General features: G+C 50.5%; 2 protein-coding genes across 4 annotated transcripts in view; one reads left to right on the top strand and one right to left on the bottom strand.

The window, feature by feature from the left end:
* On the top strand, window positions 1-18,350 carry mtmr3 (myotubularin related protein 3). 3 transcript variants are annotated; one of them, XM_047048047.1, is made up of 21 exons: window positions 1-183; window positions 1,991-2,070; window positions 2,362-2,434; window positions 3,724-3,813; window positions 4,034-4,150; window positions 6,050-6,132; window positions 6,297-6,463; window positions 6,603-6,699; window positions 7,014-7,127; window positions 7,295-7,500; window positions 7,764-7,895; window positions 8,019-8,130; window positions 8,795-8,990; window positions 10,669-10,854; window positions 11,003-11,173; window positions 11,445-11,590; window positions 12,038-13,544; window positions 13,643-13,753; window positions 13,874-13,962; window positions 14,911-14,937; window positions 16,170-18,350. In XM_047048047.1, the coding sequence occupies exons 3-21, from the start codon at window positions 2,432-2,434 to the stop codon at window positions 16,339-16,341; spliced, it is 3,726 nt and encodes a 1,241-aa protein (XP_046904003.1). In that variant the 5' UTR covers window positions 1-183; window positions 1,991-2,070; window positions 2,362-2,431; the 3' UTR covers window positions 16,342-18,350. The 3 variants fall into 3 exon arrangements, with proteins under 3 accessions (XP_046904003.1, XP_046904004.1, XP_046904006.1); XM_047048048.1 differs by lacking the exon at window positions 14,911-14,937; XM_047048050.1 differs by lacking the exons at window positions 13,874-13,962; window positions 14,911-14,937 and having other exon boundaries at window positions 16,170-16,331.
* Window positions 17,899-21,634, bottom strand: part of LOC124486457 (citron rho-interacting kinase) — a 27,608-nt gene continuing 23,872 nt past the window's right edge. The window contains exons 40-41 of the mRNA XM_047048046.1: window positions 21,069-21,363; window positions 17,899-20,864 (exon numbers count right to left, since the gene is read on the bottom strand). Coding sequence (XP_046904002.1) covers window positions 20,841-20,864; window positions 21,069-21,363 — 319 coding nt within the window. The 3' untranslated portion in view covers window positions 17,899-20,840. The remainder of the gene's footprint in view (window positions 20,865-21,068; window positions 21,364-21,634) is intronic.

A 21,634-nucleotide genomic window follows, 5' to 3' on the forward strand; every position in this document is an offset into this window, starting at 1 on the left:
CGTCACGCAGTAATATTGGGTTGGAGATTTGCGGCGATGGCGACTCGGCTCTATAACCGGACGAATTGAAACTGGCCTCGGATATGACTAATGTTTTTTCATTTAAGGCTAATTTATCGCAATCTTTGTGCACGGATTATCGACCGAATCGTTGGCTTTTAGATTCTCATTCCTTCCCTGTCGGTGAGTCCACCGGTTGTCTCCCTGCTTCGGTGTATTTTGACATAGCAGAGGCCTCCGTTTGGGGTCCGCCCTCCATCTCATAACAACAACAAAAACAGTTCAAGCTAGTCTGGTTAGCTTAGCACTAGCTCTCTGTCACTTGAAAATGCCAGAACTCTATAAGCTAGTTAGCGACACCCATCGCTTGCTAATTAGCAAGTTCAGAAGAAGAAAGCTAGTTACACCCGCTACAACGTATTCATTATGCAAATTGTGCCTTGCACGCCATACAGTAACATTAATATCAACAACGAGAAGAAGCTAGCTAACTAGCTTTCGTTAGGTTGTCTATATGGGTACTGTAGGCTAGCTAACTGAGCCAGTTCTCCAGTCTAGTGTAGTATTAGCTAGTGGCATTGTTTCGATTGACTAGCCTGTTAACTAACGTTAAGTAAACGATGACTAAAGTAGATTGATAGTCAGCTATCTTGATATCTGGTGTTAGGTACTGTAACCTTATAGTCGAGTCAATGGGTTATAGGCAAACTTTCGCTAGCGAACTTGGCTACTACACTGTAACAAACTAACAACAACTTTCGTTTAAGGCTGTAATCGTAGTTAGCTAGCGCCGTATATTATTGACCTTTGTGCAATACACAAGCAATTCTCTTTATAAAGTCGTAAAGACTTAAAAAGCCCGGTGAACAAGTCGGTTGCGGTAAATGGTTTGCTGTCTTGCAAGTAAGTTTAAAGGACACTTTAGTGATTTAATTTTTACGTGTTTCATTCTTCAGCTCTAATCTTGAGGCGTCTCCATGGACCCAGTGATTGCATTGAACAGGGCTGTTTCAAGAGACGTATTAAGCCATATTATTGCATACAGGGTTTGTCAAGTGCTGCAGGTTCAGATGCATGGTTGTCACGGGACAGGACTGAGGCTGTAAGGGGCTTAGACTGTGCTGGCTGTGTGACTCTGAATACAGCCAGACGGAGCTGTGGGTCATGAGCCAGCTGGAGTAAACACAACCGTGGGTCAGCGCACGCAGCTTACAGGAGTGCATGTCATAGATATGCTTTATCAGTCAGTGTCAGCAGTGATGTGGGTGCCTGGTTAGGTGAATGAGTGATAACCCCCCAAGACTGCATTTTTCTTCAATCTAAAGGGGCTTTCAGGATATGAGGACTATTATTTGGTCTGCGCACAGCTAAGGAAACCAATGGCATCTTAAAATCCCCTGGTGTGTGAAGTCCAGAGCCCTTTATTCACAGCAGTGATCTGGTTTCAGCCTCTTTATATATATATATGTTTGCATGTTCATGTTCAATGGCTTATAATAGTTCATATTTGCATGTGTTGGGAACTGTTCACATGGCCTTCATCCAAATCTCGCAGATGATTCTAACTCAGTTTATGGAGACATGCCCTTTCAAGTCAGGATATTTGCTCTTACCGCTGCATCTCTAAGTCAATTGGAAGAGAAAAAACAGAGACTAGTCTGTATCTGAAAAGACTATCGTTTTAATCTGGTATTCTATGTTTTGAGTTCATGGCAATTTGGTTTGATTGATTGTTTAGTTGACTGTTGGATGTGTGCCTCAAGACCCAAGTTGCTCTAATGCACTTTTCCATTTCACCAATGTATTTAAGTGGTGTCTTTCACCTGACTTCCAGCCTTCTGTAACCACCAAGCTAGCTGTATTTCCCAGCGAATGAAAAGGCCTATTGTAGATTGAAAGGTGAAGTGAACAGCGTGTCCTGTTTGCCATGTTTAGAGTTTGCAGGTGAAACTATTTTGTTCATGCCATGCTTTCTTTTTCTTTTCTGCAGATTTACATGCCCTTGCTGTAACCGGTACGACCACAACAGGATCATCAGGATAACACCCCCTCTCCAGCTTCTTGTGATTGGTAGGTCTTGGTGTCGAACCACCCTGTTCTCCAGTTTCAATTGGTTCACATTTTTGGGGAAACATCTTTAGTCTGTAATGATACCTTTCATCAATATTGTGAGGGTTGATAAGAGATTTGAAGTGAACACATCAACCTTTTGGATGATATAGGTTCAACCAAGTTTTCCTGTTTTGTTGCAATGCGAATGGATTGTTCTTGGGTGAGGGGGGGGGGGGGAATTTAATGTTACGGGGGTATGTTATTAACATAGTTATTTATCTTTGCTTCCTTTCGTTCCTTCTCTGGCAGGCAGAGGTTTGGCTCCAGTGAGGAAGACCTGTGTTCCTTCTCCAGTGACCCACACTCCTTCACTGGGGCCATGGTAATGTGGGTTTTCATCAAGGCCCTATTTACTTGAATGACAACAATTACAGCAACTTGTCCTGTGTGCTGTGTGCCGAATCGGAAACTCTCCATTGATTTTTACCCGTCAATCAGCTGTCTGTAGCAGGGGGCGTTCATGTCTGACGTCCACAGTGTCAAAGTTCCACACAAACTGCTGTCGGTGCAGTTCGTTTTTTTATTTAGACTGGAGGCATTTCAGCGGGAGAATGATATGGAGAAATATTACGTGATAGCAGTTACGTTCTAAATCAATCATAAACCAGGTTGTGTGTATGTGTGTGTGTGTATGTGTGTGTTTGAGGTCTAGTTGCCTCTCCCTGGCTGGCCCCAGCAGTGTTGCTCCAGGCATGCCAACTCTCCATGTCAGCTTGGCTCACAGAGGGTGGTGGCGCTGAGCTAGCAGGATCTGCTGTCCCGGTCTTTTATCTGTCATCTCTGTGGACCAGCCTGATCTTTCTCTGTGTGTGAGCCTGCAGTGTCATGCTCTGGGCTCGACCAATCACAGACTGTCCCCTGGGTTCGCCCAATCACAGACTGTCCCCTGGGCTCGCCCAATCATAGACTGTGCTCTGGGCTTGAGGGCCTGTTCAAATTTATAAAGACCAAGCATTGGGAGAAAGTTAAGAAAAGATCTCTCATCATCTAAGAAATGTCTTCATGACATTTTTCTTTTTTAAACACATTACATAGTGGTGTATTACGCAACGTACCCTCACGCCTGCCACTAAGGAAGACAGTTGGCAAACGTAGCCCAGTTGAAATCAAAGGCGACCATAATTCAATAGGCCCTCCGAAATTAAATATAGACCTGTAATTTATTTAAGACGCGCAGGCGTAAATAGATGACTTATGATAGTTTGTGCTTGAGTGTGGTTGGTGTGCAAGCCTGGAGGACACAGACATGGTCTCATGGTGGACATGAAGAAGGGCTCTGTGGTAGACTGCAGGCTGGTGTGTGTGTAGGTGGAGATGACTGGGAGAGTGTACACGGATGATTAAGAACACTTCATGATGATTGAGCACACCAGTTGGATCCAAAAGCCCTACCCTTTTCAAATACAGTTGTATTTCGTACTGTATGTTCTGTGTAGTTCAGTTGTAGAAAAATAAGCTGTTTGTGGATGGTGTTTGGGTGTGTTTGACTTTGTGAACTGACCGTGTATGGAAATGCCTGTAAAAAGCTTTGCGAAGTCATAAAACTAGAGCCACGAGTTGGTGACACCCAACTTCATCTTTTTTTCTTTCTCACTGACTCTTCGCTCGCAGGAGGAGGAGGGGCAGCAGAGCTTGGAGTGCATCCAGGCCAATCAGATCTTCCCCAAGAAGTCCCCTGTTCTGGAGGAGGAAGACCTACAGGTGAGTGCAGCAGCCTGCCCAGCACCGAGAGCCACCACAGTTACCACAACACCATCTACACGTGCCACACATGCACAAGTAGTCGTCGAGTTGGCCAACGTGCCCCAGTCCTCCAGACGATGCACTGTTCCAGTTACACAAGGCTGGCTTTATGAGGCCCGGTCCCCCCCCCCGTCGTAAACGGTATCTCTGACTCCCATCTCCTCTCCCACCGTGCCAGGTGCCCTATTCCGAGCTGCACGGGGAGTCCACGCTGTACGTGGGCAGAGCCGAGAACGCCGTCATCTCCCTGTCCACCTACCGGCTCCACATCAAGTTCAAAGAGTCCGTCGTCAATGTAAGTGCCGACGTCACCACAAACCTGTCACCGTCACCTTTCAGAGATCTCTGAAAAGGAACGTTTTATAAAACACACAACGTTCACGAACAAAAAGCCTTCGACAGCTTCTCTCGTACCGTAGTCTCTCAAACCCCCACCAGCCACCCTCCAGTCTTTGTCAGCCGGGGGGCCTTTCATGTATGAATGAGGCCCGCAGCTCCTCAGTGTTCCTGGGGTTTGTGCTGGCCCAAGCTGTCTGCAGAGGGCATGGAGGGCCGGTCCTGGTGATAGATAGTCGTTGGCAGTAGTGGCCGCGTGACTCCACTCAGCCGCTCTCTTCTTGCACTCGGTCGTTCAGCTTTCCCCTTTTCCACTCGACCGTTGCCATGGTTGCAACGATTCCGTCGGGGATGCGCAACACTTCCGCCCTTTTCACACACACGCACACAGACACACAGAGAGACCGGCTGTTGTAACCCGCGGTTGGTTCTTTGCTACACATCCCCATTACTCTTGTCTTCTCAGTTAGACTAGAACTTCCCTTTTAATGAAAGAGAGGGCTGCTGTATAGTTGTAGCTCATCTCGTTCTGTTTTTGCTCCAAATTGAATTTGCAGTTTGGATGTACTGTTGTTGAAGTGTTGCACTGGCTTATCCATGTAATACTCAGGAAAGGTTTTCTTCTGCAGGTATATGAATCAAGAACATTTCAGAGGAAAATAGACCAGTCGCACAACATTCTTGGACTATTAGATCTAAGTCGATACAAGCCGCTCCACACCTTATAGTTTTCCACTGTGTGCGCGTGACGCGTGTGGGTAATAGACTACATCTAGGTTCAGGCGTCCATTTCCACTCCCTGGAAACAGTGTGATTTTGTCCTTTCACATATCTGGACGGCACTGCGAGGCGTCTGCATCACATGCCGCCGCCTCAGCCGCCGCAGGTCTGCCAGTGGGGTGGGAGGTGCTGAGGGGAGGGGGGGGAGGGAGGGGGGGGGGGGAGGGAGGGAGGGGGGCGCGACGAGGCCCTTAACAAGCATACGAGGAATTTTGGCAGCGGGCAGATTGGCGCTGTAGATTAGAGAGCAGGAATTCAAAGAGGACGGCAGGGGTGTTAGAAGGGCAGGAATGTGAGGTGGCAGCAGATTCACACCGCTTTAACCCCATGTCCCATCCCCCCCCCCTCCCCCTCTTCTTTTGTTTCTTTCATGGTCCCCTCTCTGTTTTGTGTCGGATATCAGAATTGTTGTTGTGAGGTGTCAGTAAGTACCCGGTAGCCTCTGCACGGCGTGACAACCACAGGCTGGGCTGGTCGACACGGCAACTGCGTGTGTGCTGACCGACTGGTCGCTGCCTGCCCATCCTGCATGGCTTCAGTCCGAGTGTGAAAAACACATCAAACAGTCACACTGCTGTCTAAACTGTCACCGCAGACCGGAGTGTGTTTTGTGTTTGTGCTCCTGTTTTGCTTTTGAAACACCCGTAACACATTGTAGAGGACATGTATTTAAGTATGCCCGTATACAAAATCTACTCCAAATTCATGTGGTTAAGAGCCGGAAACAGCTGCAAGTGTATTTGCATAGATCAGATGAGAGGTTGTCATGCTAACTATAGGGTAATAGGGACCTGCAGGCATGTATATACAGTAGGGTAAACTAAGGAGAGGATGAGTCAACGCCTCTAATACACGCGTTCCTGACTGGCTTCATGCTCAGACAACAACAGTGAAGACTGAAAACTGGCATTGACGGCATGTGATTGGCTGTGTGCTGGTGTGAGGATGTTCCCACGGCAAGGCCAGTTTGAAGCACACGCCGCACTGTTTCGCTGTGAGAAGCCAAGGCGGACATTGTGGCTCGGGTGCGAGCCGCCTGGTCGCACGCCTCAGCGCCCTCTGTCCTCCCCCGCCACAGGTTCCCCTCCAGCTCATCGAGAGCGCGGAATGCCGCGACATGTTCCAGCTCCACGTCACCTGCAAGGACTGTAAAGTCGTCAGGTACGACCGGCGGCACGCGACAAAACACAAACACACAAAAACACAACACTTCCTCTCCACAGGCCTATTTTCAGAAGCACTCGTATTGGTGCGCATGCACGTATTTGTTTTGGATTGGTGGCGTGACGTCGATGCTCCTGTCGCCCCCCCCCCCCCCCCCCCAGGTGCCAGTTCTCAGCGTTCGAGCAGTGCCAGGAGTGGCTGAAGCGCCTGGCTTTGGTGGTGCACCCCCCCTCCCGCCTGGAGGACCTGTTCTCCTTCGCCTTCCACGCCTGGTGTGTGGACGTGTATGCCGGGGAGAAGGAGCAGCACGGGGAACAGTGCCGACCAGGTCAGGAACCGCAGCGACCTCTGACCCCCGCCGCGCCGTTTGGCAGACGGGGCTGTTTTTCTTCCGCCCCCCCCCCCCCCCCCCCCCCCCCCCCCCCGGCGTTATCTCACCATCCGCCATCGTGTCCTCTGCCTTTTAGGGGAGCACGTGACCTCCTGGTTCAAGAACGAGGTGGAGAGGATGGGCTTCGACACTCATAACGCCTGGAGGATATCTGACATTAACAGCAAGTTCAGGTACCAGCACACAGTTCCCTGCTCCATCTGATTAGCCCAGAAGCCTGACAAGAGCACTGCTGTGATCATAATTGTGCCTTTCTCCTCGCTGCGGGGTTGGCACGCCCCGCACAGTTAATCCTACGTGTGCAATACAGAGCGTGGTTGTGCGAATGTCCTTCAACGCAGAGAAGGATTTCCACAGATAAGGGCTGTGACCCATGGATTCGGTGTCGGTGGGACAGAGGCTTTAGTTCAAGGCATCACTCACGCCTGCAGCCCTCATCTCCTTGTCTAACCCCCCCACGTGCTCGTTTGTCCCCTGGCGTCGTCAGGCTGTGTGCCGGTTACCCTCAGCAGCTCCTGGTCCCCGCCTGGATCACTGACAAGGAGCTGGAGAACGTGGCAGCCTTCCGCTCCTGGAAGAGATTCCCTGCTGTGGTGTACAGGTCGGTCTAACAGCTCGTAGAACCCCCCCCCCCCCCCCCCCCCCACTCCCCCCCCCCCCCCAAAAAAGAACGAATAACTTCAAAAAATAAGATCTGTTTATGCACTGATACAGTGGAGCCTGTTGTTGTCTGGCTGCTGACTGTCCCGTGCCTCGTCCCCCCTCCAGGCACCAGAGCACAGGGGCTGTGATTGCCCGCTGTGGCCAGCCGGAGGTCAGCTGGTGGGGCTGGAGGAACGCCGACGACGAGCACCTGGTCCAGTCCATTGCCAAGGCCTGCGCCGTGACGCCGGCCACGGTGGAGGGCGGCGGCCACAAACACCTGACCAACGGCTCCTACACCAACGGCACGGACCTGGGCGACACGGACTTCGGTTAGTCCTGCCGCACCAACACCCCCGTGCTATCTTGTTGGTTTTGCCGCCGGACACGCGGTTGGGATGCACGGCTTGTTGGGACACGTCAGGGGGGAAGAGTTTCACTGTGTTTCTGTGAAACACTTTAAAGTGTTTGTAAAGGTTTAACGTGAACGACTACGTCGACACGATTATCTGACCATCCATCGGACTCATTCTCAAGATTCAATTTGGGTTGACCTATATAGATTAAAGGGGATTCTCTTCTTCTGCCTGTGCAGAGTCCTCCTTGACCAACAGCTCGGAGGTGGAGACGCTGGCGATCCAGCCCCACAAGCTGCTCATCCTGGACGCTCGCTCCTACGCCGCCGCCGTGGCCAACCGGGCCAAGGGTGGGGGTTGTGAGTGCCCAGGTAAGACTGCCCACCTCTCACTCCTGTATGGCCTAGCGTGGCTCCGTCAGGAAGTTGCCCCCGTCCCCGTCCAGGGGTTTGTTGTTGTTCGGCTGACTCCCTCCCTCCTTGTTCTCTCTCCAGAGTACTACCCCAACTGTGAGGTGGTGTTCATGGGCATGGCCAACATCCACTCCATACGCAAGAGCTTCCAGTCTCTGCGCTTTCTCTGCACCCAGATGCCTGACCCAGCCAAGTAAGTTCTGGCAGTCAGCCAGCCAACAAGAAAGACAGTCAGTCAGTCACAGTCAGTCAGTCAGTCACAGTCAGTCAGTCAGTCAGTCAGTCAGTCACAGTCAGTCAGTCCTGTCCACAGTGGGACCTGCTCTGGTCCTGGTTAATAGCAGGCATGCAGGAGTCTGCTGTGCTGGAGTGACTGAGCAGTAACTGGAATAACTGGCAATCCCAGCTGTGTTATGGCCTTGGCTCCACATCTGGGTGTGATTTTTGAAAGCTTGCCAACCCCAAACGTAGAGATATCTTTCCAACTGCGCTCACAGATTCCACCGGGTAATTTGTAATTGAATCATGCTGACTCCTCATGGAATCAAGAGCACATTGTTTGAAGTACTCTGAAATAATAAGAGGTCCAGCTTCTCCAAACAGGGGTCAAAGGCAATGTGAGTAGGGCAAAGAAAAGAAGGAATCACTCGAAACAGCTTTTAATATTTACTTGAATCTGCAACTTTTGTGATATCCATTAAGACAATACATGTAAGAGGGCTCTGGCACCTTAGACCAGACACACACACACACACACATAAACACTGAGGAGTGTGTGTGAGTGCTCTGGGTCCAGACACGTTGTGACTGTGTGACTAAGGGAGAGCGTCGCGTGACTTTGTGTCTCTCCATGGCAGCTGGCTGTCGGCTCTGGAGAGCACCAAGTGGCTGCAGCACCTGTCCCTGCTGCTGAAGGCAGCCCTGCTGGTGGTGAACGCCGTGGACCGCGACCGCCGGCCCGTCCTGGTGCACTGTTCCGACGGCTGGGACCGCACGCCCCAGATCACCGCCCTGTCCAAGCTGCTGCTGGATCCCTACTACCGCACCATCGAGGTGGGCTGTGGTTTGGCCCGAGGGCTGGGGATCTGTCGCTTACGCTATGTGCATCAACTTGAAGTTGAATACTAACAGTAAAGAACCAAGTGCCGGTTTTGTTGTGTGTTTTTTTCCTTTTTTATTGTTCTTACGTTGCTATTACTTTCTGGAAGGTTCCCGTTTCCTGCATTTCCTCATCTCCCCTTTCCTCATCTGTCTTCACTGATCTGTACCAAATAAAGCAGACATTGTCTGCTATGTTGAAATTAGTCTTGAAGAAAGCTAAGGATGCACGGATATGGAAATGTTGGCCGATAACCAATTACTCTTACATGTATCGGCCGATAACCGATACATGCCGATAAATACAAAGCCTGAGTGTGATTACAAAAACAAAAGGCAAACAAATACAGTTGATAAAACATGTTTCTTCGATCAGATTTCAACCTGGTTCAACAGGCGGATATAATCCATAATTTATCGGCCACATTTTCTTATCAGAACTTCACACATCGTGTATCCCTAAAGAAAGCTCACTTTATTTTAATAGATAGCTTCTCAGCTTCTTTATCTGTTATTTGACAATGTGGTAAAACCCACCTGAGCAGGGATTTGACCCCAGGCCACCATACTTTAGGCTTCTGCCAGTAGGTTGTGTGTTTGTTTATCCATTGGGCCACCAGGGCAATGCTTTTCCTTATTGTAGAAAGAAAATCTATCCTTAGGAACAGCCCATTTTACTTGAAAGATGTATTTTAAAAGTTGGTATGTCTTTTTAGAATCATGGTAGCTCACTGGTTAAGAGTGTATACCATGTAAATTGTGGACCTGGGTTCAATTCCCATCCAGTTTGCTTTGACTTTATTCAACAAGTTTTAGAGTTGGAAGTGCCTTCCCCATTAAGTGAAATACCCAATAGCAGTGATCATATCTTAACAGTCCCAATGGCTCATAGGACAGGGAAGGGTATAGGTTTGATTCCAGGGAAGCGGTGTTCACATTTTTAAATCCATCACATGTTCGCAGAGCCAAGTACCCGAGAACACTGTGGTTATCCTACCAGTCCCAATGGCTCATAGGAGAGGGACGCAGCCTCGCAAACATGAGGTTGATGGTTTGAATCCAGGTGGCTGCTGCTGGCACTGCCAAATTTTAAATCGCAGATTGCCATTGAAATGCATGTCAAGAACGCCCGGAGAAAGTACTCCTCTGCGAAGGGCTTCCGTGGTGTGGCGGTTAAGGGCGTGAACAGAGATGGGTCACTGGGTACTTGGAGTTCACACATCGCCGGTTCGAATCCTCACCCATGGGCGGGTTGAGTTGTCACCCACGGTTGTCTGGAGCCGCCCCGGATACACGAGGCAGGGGGGGGGGCAATCTCCCCCCCCGGTGGTTCCCAACTATGATCCAAAAGGTTATCCAGTCCAGGAAGCCAGGGCCAGGGCCTTTTTACAAAAAATTCTGTAGATTTCATTTTTGTGCCTTGTACTAGCCGGCCGGCGAGGCAGCCGAAAATTTCCTGAAATTTAGTGAGGAGGGAGGAGCCACTGGGCCAGGGGGAGGAGCCACAGGTAGAAAGGGGAGGGGGCTCAGGGAAAGGGGGAGGGGGCTCAGGGAAAGGGGGAGGGGGCTCAGGGAAAGAAGGAGGGGTCACACATTTGTCATGTGGTAATCTAACATGTAATTATTTGTCCAGGGTTTCCAGGTGCTGGTGGAGACCGAGTGGCTGGACTTTGGTCACAAGTTTGCAGACCGCTGTGGTCACGGGGACAACTCGGAGGACTTGAACGAGCGCTGCCCGGTCTTCTTGCAGTGGCTGGACTGTGTGCACCAGCTGCAGAGGCAGTTCCCATGCTCCTTTGAGTTTAACGAGGCCTTCCTGGTCAGTGTACATATTGAGTCTTTGTATTTGCATCAGTACAAATAATGTAGCACAAGGGTTAAGTTTGACTGTCTGTGAGCGCATGATACTGTAGGTTTTAGCAAGTTCAAACACGTCTGTCTTTCTGCATTCCCGTGTGCGTGTGCAGGTAAAACTGGTGCAGCACTCCTACTCCTGTCTGTTCGGCACGTTCCTGTGCAACAGTGGGAAAGAGAGGGAGGACCGGCATGTCCGGGAGAGGACGTGCTCCGTGTGGTCTCTGCTGCGACCAGCCTACCGCGCCTTGAGGAACATGCTCTACTCCTCCCACTCCGAAACCGTACGTTTACGCCTTGTTTTTAGACTACAACATTCCTCCACGCCTTGTGTACTGTACAGTAGAGAGACCAGTAAATAGAGAACGCCCCCTGGGGGAATATTTCCCCCATGTTTATTGGATTGTTGATGGTTTTAGAGTCAGATTTATGATCCCATAAAGCTACATTTCTGTGGTCTTTTGTGTTATCGTTTGCCCTACAAACTTTTAGTTCTCCCATTGTCTTGTTCTCTCTTCTTGGGATCTTGTGGCTTCAACCGGGTCCTCCTCCAAGGTGCTCCACCCAGTTTGTCACGTGCGTAACCTGATGCTGTGGACCGCGGTCTACCTGCCTAGCTCCTCCCCCACCACCCCCTCGGACGACTCATGCGCGCCCTACCCCGTGCCAGGTGCCAACCCCGAGGATGCACCTCTGGGCAGGTGAGCCTCTCACTGATCATCTCACTTGAGGATGTAAGACACACGCCCAGGGGCCCCCTCCGTCGCCTGGGCGACAACACCGCTCTGCTCTCCTAGGGCTAAACAGATGACATCATCAACAATGTTTTGCATGTTCTTTGGATTCTATTAGTCCTGTCTTGATGCAGGAGCTGCAGGGATAACAGTGGGTTGTAAGGTTAATCCTTTATCATCTTCTCAATCACATGAACCATGCTTTGCCCCATATTTCACATTCATGGATATGCATCTTTTGAGCCTGAACATTCTGGAATGATTAACTGATTATGTGCACGTGCCACAGCCTCAATCATAAGGCCTCAAAGACTCAAAGGTTCATTGTTTTGCGATGAAAGGGCAATTTCCATGTGCTAACCAGCAAAATTCTTCTCCCCCCTTCCCCCCCTCCATCACATACTGACCCGAAAGACGTCCGAAAACCCGCTCTTTTGACAACCTTCCCAGCGCGTGTGAGTTGGGGACTAGCCCTGCCCCGAACCGGCGCTCCAGTGACCCAAGCCTGAACGAGAAGTGGCAGGACCACCGGCGCTCCCTGGAGGTCAACATGGCTGTGGGGCCTGAGGGGGCCCAGGAGCAGGAGGGCCGGGCTTGCAGCCAGCCCGGCGCGGGGCCTCCGGCCGCGGTGCCAGCCGCCCCGGAGGAGGAAGGCCCTCCAGGGCCGCAGACGGAGGCGAGGCAGGGGGCTGAGCAGGGGGCGGAGCCTGCGGCCGCAGAGTCCGCTGAGGAGGCGGAGCTTTCCGTGGTGGGGGGAGTGGCCGAGGGTCAGATGGTGAACATCCTCGACGAGGCCACCAAGGAAGAGGCCAGCGCCGCCCGAGCCCAGGCTGTTAGCATCGCTAATGGAGGAGAGAAGGAGGCTAATGCCAACGTTATTGAGACTGATAAATATGCTAAAGTTAATGGTGTTGAGGCTCCGGCAGCAGAGCCTCTCAGTAATGGTCACCATCGAGAGGATGGCACGTCCTCCCCAGGGGAGCCCCCCGTGCCCCCGGCCAATCCTCCCCAGCCCCCTGCATGCCCAGAAGAGAAGGAGGAGACCGCTGCGCAAGCCCAGGAGCCGGCGGAGCGGGTCCTGGAGAACAGCACCGACCCAGAGGAGACCGACGCCAGCTCCAGTCCGCCCAGCACAGCCCAGCCAGCCCCCGACGCCCACAGGACTATGACCAACGGCTTTGGAGAGAGGACACCGGAAGAACCAGAGGCGGGAGAGAACCCCTGCACAGACCCCGACTCCAGCACCGCCCTCCCAGAGCCACTGGACCCCCCTGATAAGAGGCCCTCCCTCATGGAAAGCTCCACAGAGACTTTAACTGAAGAAGCCTGCATCCGGCCCCCATCCCCACCCCAGGTCCCCGCCAGCCCCACCCCAGAGCCCTGCGCCGAGGGCAGGAACCAGCCGGCCTGCCCCAGGAGAGAGAACAGACTGACTGAGGCCGAGCCGTGGGCCTCCAGGACTTTAAACGGAGGCGGCGGCAGCGGCGGCAAGCGGCCCTCCCTTAGTGCCTTCCAGTCGGCCAGCGCCGAGCACAGCCTGTGCAACGGCGGCAGCCTGGACGGCGAGCCCCACTGGGCCCGGTCGAACGGGGAGCGCGCCCCCCTCAGCAGGCAGGTGTCCCAGGCCAGCTGCGGCTCGCTGACCCCCCACCCCCGGGGCTCCCAGCACCGCTGCCTCCACGCCCTGCTGGGACGCCCGGCCTCCAGCCCCGAGCAGGCGGCCGGAGGGCGTAGCCTCCTGGACGACGACGGGCTCACCCTGCACACGGACGTCATCCAGCAGCGGCTGCGGCAGATCGAGGCGGGCCACCAGATGGAGGTGGAGACCCTGAGGAGGCAGGTGCAGGAGCTGTGGAGCCGCCTGGAGAGCCAGCAGCACGGCGGCTCCCCGCGCCTCAACGGAGACATGGGGGACGAGCTGGTACGGGCCTCCGACGCTCAGTCAAACAAACGCAAACTGTTTTTCAGCGACAGGCTAACTTGACCTCTCTCTCTCCCTCCCTCTCTCCCTTCCCTCAGACCTCGATGACGGACTCAGAGTACAGCATGGACCCCAACTGCATGTCGCGATGCAGCACCGAGCTGTTCTCCGAGGCCAGCTGGGAGCAGGTGGACAAGCAGGATGCTGAGGTGAGCTGCCGGGCAGGGGGGGGGGTCGGAGGGGGGGGGGGGCTAACAGACAAAGAGGACCAGAGAGTTAGTGGCAGCTTGGGGCTGAGCGAGGTACTGAGATGTGGCTGCTGTTTGCAGGTGACCCGCTGGTACCCGGACCATTTGGCAGCCCAGTGCTACGGGTGTGAGAGTAGGTTCTGGCTGGCTGCCAGGAAACATCACTGCAGGTAAACAACACAGGCTTCCATCCCTACTCGCAGGCTAGCTGGAATCAGGCTTTGCCCCCCCTTTAGACACACATAGACCTCTTGCTTTGTTGAGAGCTGGTTGGGTCATCGTTTCATTTCCTGTCAATGCTTCTTTCGTGGAGAGCTGTCTCACGGTGTGCTTGGGCCTGCAAGTTTCCACGCACCACCCCTATCATTGAGCTCCTTCACTTTTAGACCTCTCTGGGCAGATTGGATAAACGACAATGGAACTTGTCTTTTAACTCTCGCCACTTCTAGGCAGAGCTATCTTCCACAACACATTCCTGTTCATTTAATGCCTATCCCTGTCCTCGAGCTCTCACGAAAGGCAATATCTGTCCCCCAAGGGTGCTTTCTGCCTGTCGGTCAGATGGGAGCATTTCCTCTCTGCCTTTCTCATTTCCTCATATTGTTTCTGTCCTCCCTGCTTCCTCTCCCCTCGGGGCCTTCAGCCCTCCTCCCTGGCACTCTGCCACGTTAGTTTCAGAGGCTTGGCTGCTCATAAGATTGACAGCATCTGTACCAAAGGGCAAATTTGGGCAATGTTTACAGTCATCATCCAGTTAAGAGATAGCGTCTGTAATTGTGCTCGCTTAATTTTGGTCTCATTCCAAAAAGTAACACAATGGCCACATTGTGAAATATCTCCCCCCAAAATTGGTTGTTATGCTGTATTTGTTGGTATGTAGTCTGGAGCCAATGAAAGATATGTTTTAAGGGAACAAAAATAAATAAATAAGGGTTTTGAAGGGAATCACAATGAACATATATGCAGTATGAGAATTCAAAGGGATTGATGTGATATTAAAGCTGAATCTTGGGGTGAGATGGTCAGTTATTATGGGATAGGATAGCCCAGATGACACCTGGTCCGGGTCAGTCTCTGATGGCTGTTCTTGTCCATTCTCTACCCCCTCTCCTCCACAGTGGCAGAGAGCCTGTCCAAGAGGCCTGGTGAGATATGACTCCACTGTCCCCCCCCCCTCCTCCTCCCTCCTCCTCCTCCCCCTCCCTCTCACTATCCCCCTCCTCCCTATTAACCCTGCATCGCTACTTCGTTGACATCATCCTCCTAACCCCCACCCCTCCAGCACCCTCCCCCCCACCCCCCTTCCCTCCAGCACCCCCTGCCAGCACCCCCCAGCTGTCAGAGATGGCCCTCACAGGGCATCTGTCCTGTGGAATGTGTAAGCATGATGAGTGACAGAATGACTATTAACATGCAGCAACTTACAATGGCTGTAAGCCATACAGGTACTCCTAGTATAGGAGTAAGACAGGTACTCCTAGTATAGGAGTAAGACAGGTGCTCCGAGTATAGGAGTAAGACAGGTGCTCCGAGTATAGGAGTAAGACAGGTGCTCCTAGTATGGGAGTGAGACAGGTGATCTTAGAATGGGAGTAAGACAGGTGATCTTAGAATGGGAGTAAGACAGGTGATCTTAGTATGGAAGACTTGTGATCCTGTATGTAGGGCAGTAAGCTGCTTAGAGCAGTCAACAGCATAAGTAAACAAGGTGTTTGCTAGTAAGAGTGTCAGGACCTACCCTGCACTACCTCATGTTTTCCCACCTGGAACATTCCAATCAATGACTAACTCGTTTCCCCCCCACCACACCAAGAGCTAGTGTACCTCACCAGACTGTACCCCAGGGCAAAGCCCCCCCCCCCCCCCCTCCTTCCCCCCCAGCATTCAATGGGTTCCCTCAGACCTACTGTACGTGACAAGGGTGGACTAATGTTCCATGGTGAATTTAATTGGTTGGGTTTTCTAGCACTCTGAGGGCTATGGTGTATGTTCAGCTTCCCCGAGGACAGTCGCATACAGTTACGTGCACAATCTGGCGTTGTGCGTGCGGAAGCATGGGGCCTACTGTACCTCCTGTTTGAGCATGATGTCATCGCTAACCTGACATTGTGTGTGTGGTGGACACAGTTATTTACTTACCTGCTTGGTCGAATGCAGGGGGGTTAACAGGTGGGGTTAGGTACGATCTGATTCTGTCCTGGAGCGTCATTTTCCCCACCTCTGTGAATAATAAAATCCTGTGCAATTGGATATTGTTTACACCGGGTTGTTAAACGGTGCCCCCCTCCCCCAACTCACCTCCCCCCCCCCCCCCACCCCAGCATTCGACTCAAAGGTTCTCCACCTGAACAGGCTGCCTCGCTGTCTTCCCCTACAGGAACTGTGGGAATGTGTTCTGTGCCAGCTGCTGCGACCAGAAGATCCCCGTGCCAAGCCAGCAGCTGTTTGAGCCCAGCCGCGTGTGCAAGACCTGCTTCGGGAACCTCCAGCTCACCGCCGCTCCCGTGGAGCTAGAGCTGGAGACGCCCATCCCAGCCAGCTCCGACTAAGCCTGACCCCTCCTGGACTGGAGCAGAGCCCCCCCACCCCTTATATACACACACACACACACACACACACTGCTGGGGAGCAACAGAATGTCCCATGTACGCGCGCGCGTGTTCTGCAAATGAGGATTTTCATCTATATACATATATATATATACAGTGGCGGCTGTTGGTCGTTGGCAGGTTTACCGTGTCGCAGAAAGACTTTTGAATGGTGGATATGCACGGGAGGTAATGGACAAGGTGGGACAGAACTGCGGGGAGGTGTGACTGTACCGGAGGCCCAGGAGGAGCGCTGGGCTGACGGGCTGCTCTGGCCAGGCAGACACGAGAGGGACATCTACAAGACAAGACTCATTACAACATATTACAGAGATTCTCCCCCCCCCCCCCCCCCCCCCCCCCCCCCTCCTTATAAATCCCGTGTACCGTCGTGTCGAGTTGACGTTTCCATTTATGATCGTTTGAGTTCAGGAGAGACGTTTTGGTAACGAGGAGTCGTCGCTCCTTCATCAGACGGCGGCCGGGAACAGAGGAGACCCTAGAGGCGTCTGAGATCTCAAGAGTGCGGGGGGGTTTAAAACGGCACTCAGATGATCGTCTTCTCCTGGCTAGTCTTACCATTTGGCTCTTCCCAGATGCAAACGCTAAGCGAGAGGCTGAACAAGTGGACTTAGTGTCAGCTGGCGTTTTCTTTCCGCGCTCCAGGACGCCTTGCCAGTTCCCATCCGAGAGCTGGAGGAGGCTTCTGCCAGGGAGAGTCCTTCAGTCCGAATCAAGACTACCCCCTGCCAAGCCTGCACTTGCCCCGCCACCGTCTGTACATTTCATCATGTTTGTTCGGTCCGTAATATCTAAGGTTTCAGTCAGAGGTGATGCAATGGTTGTTATCCAGTCATTATGGGACATATTAACTCTCTACAGTTAACACTCGGACTAAGTTTACAGTCGAGAACGGGGATAGCTTCGATTCTACACCGATTTTGTCGAGCATAACATTCAAATTTGGAAAGGGGAGGGGGGGGGGGAGGTTGATGTTATTGAAATATAAATGTTATGACACATGTCCGTGACCCACATGTTAACCCAATGCCTCACCTCTGATGTATGTGCTGACCGAGAAGGATTGAATATCATACCGAGATGTTTACTTCAGCGCTGGTGTTGAACCACAAGTGACACTAGAGGGCGCTGTTGGCTTGTTAGCTTAGCCTGCTCCGTAGAAAACGTGTTCTTCAATCTCCCAAAGACGCCCTCCCTTGCCCAAAGGCCCCTTCACCGACATCCTCGCAGACAAAACAATTTGTAAAATAAATGAATAAAGAAATTAAATAATATATTCAGATAAGTATATAGCATTTAAAAAGATGTATAGAATCCTTGAATAGTGGCTCACTAAATTAGTCACCAAAACGTTTTTTTTTTGGGTTGTATCTTTTCTTGTTTCGTTGTTGATCGCAGAGAAATAACTATATTTACATCCTATTGAGATCACAGGTGTGGATATATTTTTTAAGGGGAGCAGGTTGTCCTGTTTTAATGCTGCAGTGGTTTTTCCCCTTTTAAATGCTATCCGTTTTTTTTTTTCGTTATTTATTTACATATGTCGAATTGTTGTTCAAATTGGGACAATTCACTTGCCACAGGATAATCAGTGTTTATTAGTAACTGCTCTGAAGGGCAAGTAAGACAAGGCCCTTGTCAATAAGATGCCTATGCACTTAAATAACAGTGGTCCAAAACAAGCAAGCTGAACCCAAACTGACATCCTTTACCCTCTCTCACACACACTCCATTGACAAACACGCACACACTACCTCTACCATGGACACATACAAACATATTCGTACACGCACAGAGACAGATGCTCACCGCGCTTGTAGTGGTTGATCGATTATTGCATTGCAGATTTGCATCATCAAGAATGGCCTTCGGACTTTTCAGAATTTGTGTTTTACAAGCAGTCAGCTGAAGTGTTAAAGGTACAACATAAAAGCCTAGACTACGTTCAAGATTGATCAAGACTGCCAATCTTTGATTACTAATCAATATTTTTTGTTATCCTAGCAGTAGGCCTACACTAAACTCAAAGGATTCACTTAGACTCAGATTCACGCGTCTATAATTTAGAGCCACTGTATTTAGCTACGACACAGACAGCTACGCGGGAACGGTAATCCCTGTCTTTAGCCTGACCATATAGCATTTAGCTTGTATGTTTGACAGTTGGAAGTGGGTGAACCTCTGCTTCTGAAACACCAAACAAGATCTGGGCCCGAGTCCCTTTAGGAGTATAGGGTGGTAGCTGGCCTGCTGTGACATCACAGTCGAGGGTGAGAGGTCAGGCCCAGGACTGCTCCACCATCACTGAAGAGTGACGCCAGTCTTGTCGATCCAACAATCCATGAATGTGAATTTTAAAGGAAAGTGATTAATCATGATCATTTTTACAATTTACACAGTACATTACATCTATCAAAGTAGACACTGCCACACAAGTACATCGAAATAAAGCTGAATATGAAAGTCCAACATTCTTTTCTGTATTTGAATTCTGTCACTCATATGAACTGTGGACTCCCAGTCCTGTGAGGGGATTGGCGTGGTTTTGGTTTGGATGTGTTGTGGCTGTGGGGGGGAGCATGAATGTGATGGTGGGTGTGATGGTTTGGAGGTCAAACAGGGAGGGGATGGGAAAGAGTCGCCATTGTTGACTGGAGAATCCCTTTACATTTTGGGTTTTGGAATAATTAGCTTTTTTGGGGGGAACAGTTACTTTTTGTTAAAATTCTCCTTGCTGATGTTATTCTTCTCATACTGTCCTGTAGGAGGCTTCACTGCATTGGCCCAGTAATTGTGTGCGTGTTTGAGCATGTGCGTTTGTGTTTTATGAATATTGGTGTCTGGGTGTGTGTATGTGGGGGTGTGTGTGTGGACTGGTGCTAAGCAGTTCTTAAACAGGTCTCACAAAGGGATTACTCTTCTTATTCTCCTTGATTTGTTTGACGAGCACTTTTAACCTTCTAATTTTGCACCTGTTGAAGAGGACTTTTTAGCTGTATATTGCGTTTTCTTGTATCAACAAGTGCTCCTTGTTTAGTTTATTTTTTTGTTGAATTTACTTGCAGAGCATTACATTGTTGTAGAATTAAAAGGAACATTTTAAAAACAACTTGCGCTTGTCATTTGCCAGAAGGAACATATTTTTGCAAATGATGTGTTGAACTAAAACCCACAAACTGTACACTATATAGTTTTTTTTACTATGATGAAAAAAAAAAACATCTTGACCCAGAGAAGCTCAATCATGTTTAATGTTTGTCTACATTTTTTTAAATCAAGAAAATGTTCTGAGTTCTCGTCTCACATCGATGTATACTCATTGAACGCAAATTCAAGTGAATACATGACAGATAAACACAATCAGTTTGCCCCGCAAAAAGCGACAAGTGGCTTCACAACGTTACTCATGCTCTTGCTCTTTGATGTTTTTTTTCCCCCGAATAGAGATTTTCTCACCGATTATAAAGGAAGCGATAATAGATAGTGACATACCCTGACAAGTACTGGACTTCATAGTTTCACTGCACAGAAGTAAGAACAGGACCGTGCGCAGCAGCAGACCAGAGCAAGCTAGCATCGGGTTTAGGCCGACTGGCCTTCCCATCAGAGGCAAAGCTTTGTCATCTTAGGTATACTGAAACACCAAAGAAACACTTGTAGCAAAACATTGGTATCATTATTATTGTCTTACAAAGTACGTTCAGACATGTATTGTTATTAAGCAATCTTATGCAGTTGGATATTAAAGTCCATTTAGTCGAGCGGACCATAGAAAGTTGATCCAAAAAGAAGACTGGTCATGTCGAAATTATGGAGTTTGGAATCCTGTTCACATCAAATCTGAAGTGCAAAGTGACATGGCCATGTGCACTGGAACCCCTTTCAGTTCCTGTTTGTGCATGGGTGAATTAATGTTGGCATGATTCTCCAGCCATAGAAAAGCTATAATATCTGAACTAGTGAAATGTTGATTGTAGAATCTCTCCCTGTAACATCATTAGACTCCCTGCAACATCATTTAGAAACACTTTCTTAAAAAAAATAGACTTGGCTTTCCCTGCCGACCTTTCCCTTTAACTATAAAAACTGGAACAACAATATATTTACAACTTTGATTATACTATAAAGATTTTACCCACGATCCATAGATCCATATAGTTAGTCCCTGCTATTAATGCTCTGTTAGACCATACCTTCCTTAGGATTTTCCCATAAACACACATTGGAAAAACGAAGATTGTCTTGGAAACTTCCCCAAGTGCAACTGTACTGTCTGTCCTGTGTGATGGATGAGTTGAGATTGCACTATGTACAGGCGGTGACGCAGACTTGCTTTTGATTGGCCGGTCAGCCTAGGTGGCAAAGCCAGGAGCATCATGGGACACCCCCCAGTGAGGGTCCCTCCCTCTCCTCAGCCTCTTAAGGGCCGTGGCAGGTTTTCACACTGATGACTGGTCCCAAACCTGCACAGACACGGGCATAAACACTCAAGAGGGTCAACGCCATCTCCCGCCAAAACACAACCTTAGCAGGCCGCGTCAATACGGTTGGCGTGACGACGCGGTCGGTTGATAATTCAACACAATAAACACTTTTGTAGTTTGACGATGCAGTCCCCCCCCTCCCGCCCCCCTTCGTTAGATAACCGTCTCTGTCTCCAGGGGTACCTTGCTGACGGGGGTGAGCTGTGTGCGGACGGACCCCGCGTGGAGGCGGGTACGAGACGGGTCCTCGAACCTCCCAGGTGACCTCTCCCTGCGGCTGTCCAGCACCCTGCCGGGAGACTTCTCCCTGTCCAAGGGGCGCGCGGGCGACTTGTCCCTCCGGAACTCGGTGCGTCCCTCCCGGTAGCGGTGCGGTGTGCTGGGCTCGCGGTGGAGACCCTCGTGGCTGCCGGGTCCCGAGGCCAGCCGCTTGGAGATGTGCTCGGTGTAAGTGGGCGGCCCGCGCTTACTGGGACTGCTGCAGACCAGAGAGCACAGGGAGAGAACGGTCACCGTGGTTACGCTTCAGCTCCAGATGTCACCAGGGCTGAAACAGCTATTTACACTTTGAGTAGAAGAAGGGAATAACAAAAAAAATGAAATCCACCCTACAATTGTTTGTTTCATGCATTTTCTTCAAATGAACACTAGGGAGCAGTGTTGATCCACAAAACCCGCCGCACGTTCCGTTTAGACTTCCCTCTGTTTATTTATGTGTTCAGCACTGATTTCATTACAGCCCCACAGCA

This window comes from Hypomesus transpacificus, chromosome 24, assembly GCF_021917145.1.
Source record: "Hypomesus transpacificus isolate Combined female chromosome 24, fHypTra1, whole genome shotgun sequence".
NCBI classification, from domain to species: Eukaryota; Metazoa; Chordata; class Actinopteri; order Osmeriformes; family Osmeridae; genus Hypomesus; species Hypomesus transpacificus.

Excerpts from the sequence above, each read along its gene's own strand:
- mtmr3 (XM_047048047.1), top strand. Across the intron at positions 13,754-13,873 it reads TGGACAAGCAGGATGCTGAG|GTGACCCGCTGGTACCCGGA; the intron begins GTGAGCTGCCGG and ends TGCTGTTTGCAG. Across the intron at positions 14,938-16,169 it reads GAGCCTGTCCAAGAGGCCTG|GAACTGTGGGAATGTGTTCT; the intron begins GTGAGATATGAC and ends CTTCCCCTACAG.